Source organism: Nannospalax galili, unplaced genomic scaffold, assembly GCF_000622305.1.
Source record: "Nannospalax galili isolate Female #2095 unplaced genomic scaffold, S.galili_v1.0 scaffold1925, whole genome shotgun sequence".
NCBI classification, from domain to species: domain Eukaryota; kingdom Metazoa; phylum Chordata; class Mammalia; order Rodentia; family Spalacidae; genus Nannospalax; species Nannospalax galili.
In genome coordinates, this window is record NW_008352321.1 from 125,781 (window position 1) to 131,486 (window position 5,706).

The 5,706-nt window shown below is 38.5% G+C and overlaps 1 protein-coding gene across 1 annotated transcript in view; it reads left to right on the forward strand.

Annotated features, from left to right (window-relative positions):
* LOC103746988 (hook microtubule tethering protein 3) overlaps nucleotides 1–5,706 on the forward strand; it is a gene marked incomplete at its 3' end in the record, with an annotated part of 100,423 nt that overhangs the window by 52,585 nt on the left and 42,132 nt on the right. Inside the window, exons 7-8 of the mRNA XM_008849259.3 lie at nucleotides 2,784–2,947; nucleotides 4,539–4,679. Of these exons, the coding sequence (XP_008847481.1) occupies nucleotides 2,784–2,947; nucleotides 4,539–4,679 (305 nt within the window). The remainder of the gene's footprint in view (nucleotides 1–2,783; nucleotides 2,948–4,538; nucleotides 4,680–5,706) is intronic.

The following is a 5,706-nucleotide window of genomic DNA, read 5'->3' on the forward strand; positions in this document are numbered from 1 at the left end:
CAGCGGTTAAGAACACTGGCTGTTCTTGCAGAAGACCCGGGTTTGAATCCAGCACCCACATGGCAGCTAACAACTGTCCATAGCTCCAGTTACAGGGGATCCAACAGCCTCTTCTGTCCTCCGTGAGCATTGCATGACACAGGTGCACTTACCTACACGCAGGCAATGCACGCATACACATAAAATAAAAATAATAAATAATATTGTTTTAAAAATCTAGAATGAGCTGGGCATGGTGGTGCACGCCTTCAATCCCAGCACTTGGGAGGCAGAGGCAGGCAGATCTCTGTGAGTTTGAGGCCAGCCCGGTCTCCATAGTGAATCCAGGACAGCTGAGGCTATAGGGAAAACCTGTCTCAAAAAGACCAAAAAAAAAAAAAAATCTAGAACAAGAGTCTAATAATCCCACTACTGGGCATATGTCTAAAGGAAATAGGTGTGTCAAACAGACATCTACACTCCTATGTTTATTACAGCATTGTTTTACAGTCACCAAAAAATAAAATAAGTGTCCATCATTCTATCAATAGATAAAATGTAATGCATGTACACAATGGGATATTATTCAGCCATGAAAGGTGAAGTCTGATCATTTGCAACAATGTGGATGGAATTGGACATGATCATGTTAAGTGAAATAAGCCAAGCACTTAAGATAGTGCCATTGTGGGTGGAAACTACAAAGTGAATTTCAAAGGAATACATATAGATGGTGGTGCCAGAGACAGGAAAGGGCAAATATGAAAGGAGGAAAGGATAGAGGGGCATTAGTTACTACTGACAAACATGTCAGAGTTCCTGGTGTTCCATATCACAGGAGGTTAACCTCATCTAACCTAGCTAATTTATTGTCAATGTCAGAAAGTTAGAGAATTTTGAATGTCTCTAACTTGAAGTGGCTAAAATTTGAGATTATTGATACGTTGATAATCCTTATTTAATCATAACAGATTGTGTACACATACTAGTATATGCATATATAAACATATCATACTGTACTTCAGGAATACATACAATTATGTGTTAGTTTTAAAATGACTGTAAATGTTCCAACTAGAAAATCTAAATTTGTGGTATCTACTAACAGGAGAATGGGAATGAAATCCAGTTCATGGTTCTAGGCTACAAATCGGTATATTTGAGTTTTCAGTAAATGGTCAGTGTTCACAGATACAGAACTGAAAGCCATCATTATATTTAGAAAAGAAAAGCTCTAGGCATTGTATTGGCAGGGAGGTACAGAGTAGTTTAGTAAGGAGAATGAAGGCAAGATCAGTGAATATACAGAATCTGGGAGAGTCAGGTGTCCTAAAGTTAAGTGAAGAAAATGCTTCAAGAAGAATGGTACCAAATGTTGTTGATAGAGCTTGGCAACATAGACATTTTCAGTGAACCTGATGAGCAATGGAGTGGTAGCCCAGTTAGAGCAGGTTCAAGAGAACACGAGTGACGATGAAGGAGACTTAGAAATATCAGGCAACCTTTGTACCTTATTGAGACCTAATTTGTATTCAGTAAATTGATACTTTGAGAATCTGATGCATGCTATTCAAGTGCTCTTCCACTGACCTACACCCTCAGCCCCTCCTAAACTACACATACCCAACATACATGAGTGTAATGCATTTTGATTAACCTGTTACCCTGCAAGGTTTCCTTATGACTCCAGTCCCCAAGTCTGCATTTGGTGGATCACTGTAGATTAGTTTGTTTCTGTAATTTAATTTAAGGACTCAGTGCACTCTCTATCCTTGTCTGACTTTCCTTCCATATGTGAGACTCACCCATGCTGTCTAGTATCATTTGATTCTCTTTTTATTGCCAAATAGTCCTCTCTTGAATGGTATACCGCAATCTATCCACTCACCTTTTGATAAACATTTACGTGATTTCCAGTGTTTGTCTATTACAAATGAAGCTGCTAAAAAACTTTGTAAGTTGTGTGAACATACGCTTTTATTTCTCTTGAGTGTATAGGAGTTGCTCTCAGGATAATTCACATGATAGTCATACATGTAGTTTTTCGAAACAACTGTAACCTATTTTCCAAAGTATTTGAAATATGTTGTATTCTCATCATCATTGCAAAACCTGATAGTCTTTAAATTTTATTCATTGTAGTGAGACTTTAATTGATAATATTGTGGCTTAAATTTGTGTTTTCTTGGTGACTGATGATGGTTATCTTTCTGTGTGCTCATCTGTACACTATTGGTGAACTATCTTTTCAAATATGAAATAAAGCTACTTTTGACCCAGGCTTATAATACTGGCTATTTGGGAGGCTGATGCAGGAAGGTCACTTGAGCCCAAGAATTTGAAGTGCCTGAGAACATATCCTATCTCGGAATAGAAAACAGTCTTACTCTTACATGTTGGTATGCATGTACAACATCTAAAATAGTGTAAATGTTTTAAGTAGAGACTGATTATACTTTTTAAAAAATACACCTTAGGGGCTTGAGAGATGGCATGGTGGTTAAGAGCACTGGCTACTCTTGCAGAGGACCCAGGTTTGATTCCCAGCACCCATGTGGCCCTAACTCCAGTTCCAGGGGAATCTCAAAACATTTTTCTGACCTCCACGGGCCCTGCATAACACAGGCCGTGCACGACATGGGTGCAGTTATATGCATGCAGGCAATATACTCATACACCAAATATAATAATAAAATATTAATAAATAGAATAAAAATATACTTTAATTCATAATGGTAACTCACAAGAGATTGGGTTATCAGTGTAACTGAAGGAAATAACTACAGTCTTCCTAATCCAAACAGGTTGCAGCATTGCAAGAAGAGAAAAGCAGTTTATTGGCAGAAAATCAGATACTAATGGAGCGACTTAATCAGTCCGATTCTATAGAAGATCCCAACAGTCCAGCAGGAAGAAGACATTTGCAGCTTCAGACTCAGTTAGAGCAGCTGCAAGAAGAAACATTCAGGTAAAACACCACTCATTCATTACAAGTAATTTTTAAATCCTTGGTAACTGTCATTTAAACCTAAGGCTAAAAGGACAGTGACACTAATAAAGGTGCTTGCCACCAAACCTGACTACCTGAGTTCAGTCCCTGGACTCTACATGATGGAAGGAGAGAACAGACTCCAGCAGTTGTTGTTTTCTGACTTCCACTAAATAAACAACAAATAAATAGTTAAGAACAGAGTTTTGGACTTTTGGGTCACTGTAGACCAAAGTGGCTGTATAATAGTTTCCCAAAATCTTCCCACACAACGTGAAATATCTTCACACCTAGGAAAATTCCATCAAAGCTTTGAAGGCACAAATGCTTCAGCTGCAAAATAACAGTGAGTGAAAGGCAGAAACCAAGCACTAGTCCTGCCGCCCACATACCTGTCCTGTTGGCACCTGCCTGGAGCCCTGTGGCAAGCAAAGGCAGACAGAGACATGGAGAGGCAGGAGGAGTGCTAGTAATCAGGAAATGGGAAACTGACACAAGATCTAAAATCACTTTACTAAAACATTACTGTGGGAAAGAGGTAAGAGTTCAACATTTTGTCATATGCCAGTTTATTTCAGTCGAATACATTTTTTTATTGAAATTTAAAACCATTAGAAATACTATCAGAAAATGTACAATTAAAAGAAAAATCTGCATGGGGCTGGGAAGTGGGCTTAGCTGGTAAGAGCACTTGCTCTTGCAAAAGCTGGGATGGGTTCCCAGTATCTACATGGTGGCTCACAATCATCTGTATCTCCGGTTCCAGAGGATATGACACTCTTCTGTCCTCCACAAACACCAGGCAGTGCATATAAATATGTGTAAGCAAGCACTCAAATAAATCTATCCTTTTTTAAAAGAAATTTCAGCTAGACATGGTGGCATACACCTTTAATTCCAGCACTAGGGAGGCAGGTGGATTGCTGTGAAGTTGAAGCCAGACTGGGATGGTCTACATAGTGAGTTCCAGGCCAGTTGGGGTGACATAGATCCTGCCTCAAAAGAACCCCGCAAAAAAGGAAATCCAAAATATGCACTAAAAGCAGAAACTAAAGTATGGGATTCAATTGAATTACATTAAACTAGCAACTCTACATTAAGTATATATAAAAGTACATGAAATACTTTTGACCAGAGATGTGAAGGGCTTTGTAAGTGAAGGAAAGGATATATGCTAAGTGAACAAACCTGGTTAATTAGTCATAGGAATAGCATTAACCATGTTTGGGGAAAATACTGTTAATAGAAACCAAACCAGATGATAGGTACCAAAACTGTTGACAGAAGTTGGCCAGATATGGATTAAAACATGATTTTTATTTTCTTGATATATATTCTTATTGAAAATTAGCAAACTACAAGGTCCTTTCTGTCTCCTGTTACAAGTATTGATGTAATTGATTGATCTTGTTTTCATGACTTTTGTGATATGGGTATAGTTTGTGGCCACAAAAGTAGATATGTTTAAGAATTTATTCCAACGTTTTATGGTTTTGTTTACTTTTATTCATCCAAGGAAAATTACGAGACACTGAATACTGCTTTTGTATCTATTTTGTTTTGGTTGCAGACTAGAAGCAGCCAAGGATGATTATCGAATACGCTGTGAAGAGTTAGAAAAGGAAATCTCTGAACTTCGGCAGCAGAATGATGAACTAACTACTTTGGCAGATGAAGCTCAGTCTCTAAAAGATGAAATAGATGTTCTTAGGTAAACAACCTTCCCTTCACCTGGACTGTCAGATTCACTGCCACTCAGAATAGTTCTCAGATCTTGTAAACTGTAGCATCTCTTAGCACACCCACACATTGAAGAGTAAACCAGACCACCTGGTTGAGACCCCAGGGTCTCCATTTATTAACTTCTATATAACCATTTCTCATGTATAAAATGGAAATAACGCATTCAAATTTAAGTAACTAAATGACTTGATAAGCATTTAAAATTGATCTCTGGCAAATAAGTGTCAGGTAAATGTCTGTTAAATACCTGTGACCATCACTCCGCACTTGTATAGCACTGATACTTTCTTACTATACCCTTTAAGACTTCTGAGTCCTCTGGGCCTTTGGTCTTTGTCTTACCATGGGCTTCATTTCCTTGCCGGACATTTTCTTCTTCCCATCAAGTGTTCACTCTCTAGGTACCTCACTGCCTTCCCCTCACTGTTTCACCTTGTGCTTCTTGCACAATTTCATCCTCTTGGATCATTCCGGCCATTTGTGTTTTCCACTCTTGTTCTTGGAATACAAAAATGTATCGAGAACATAACATACTTCTGTAATTTGGTCCTATTGCAAATTGTTCTTACTCTAACCCCTGGCCTGCTACTTACTAGTACCCTGTCTCCTATTTCTCGCATAGCTATTACATGTTTTTGTAACTCTTCTGTCTGCTGCCCACCACACCTCCTTCATGCTTTGCTTAGTCTCCTTGGATGGCTCAGACTGGCTGCTTTTCCAGAGGGCCTTGGTTTGATTCCCAGCTCCCACATGGCAGTTATCTTCTGTAACTCCAGTTCCAGGGAATATGATATCCTCTTCTGGCTCTTCAGGCATTGCACACATGCAGTACATTTATATACATGTAGGAAAAATGCTCATACATTTAAAATAAATTTTTATAAAAAAATTTTTAATTTACACTCTCTTGAACTTCCTAAAATTTGCCACCACCCTACCCCCATTTCTCTACTGAAACCTGTGCTATGGGTCACTAATGACATAGTAGTTACCAA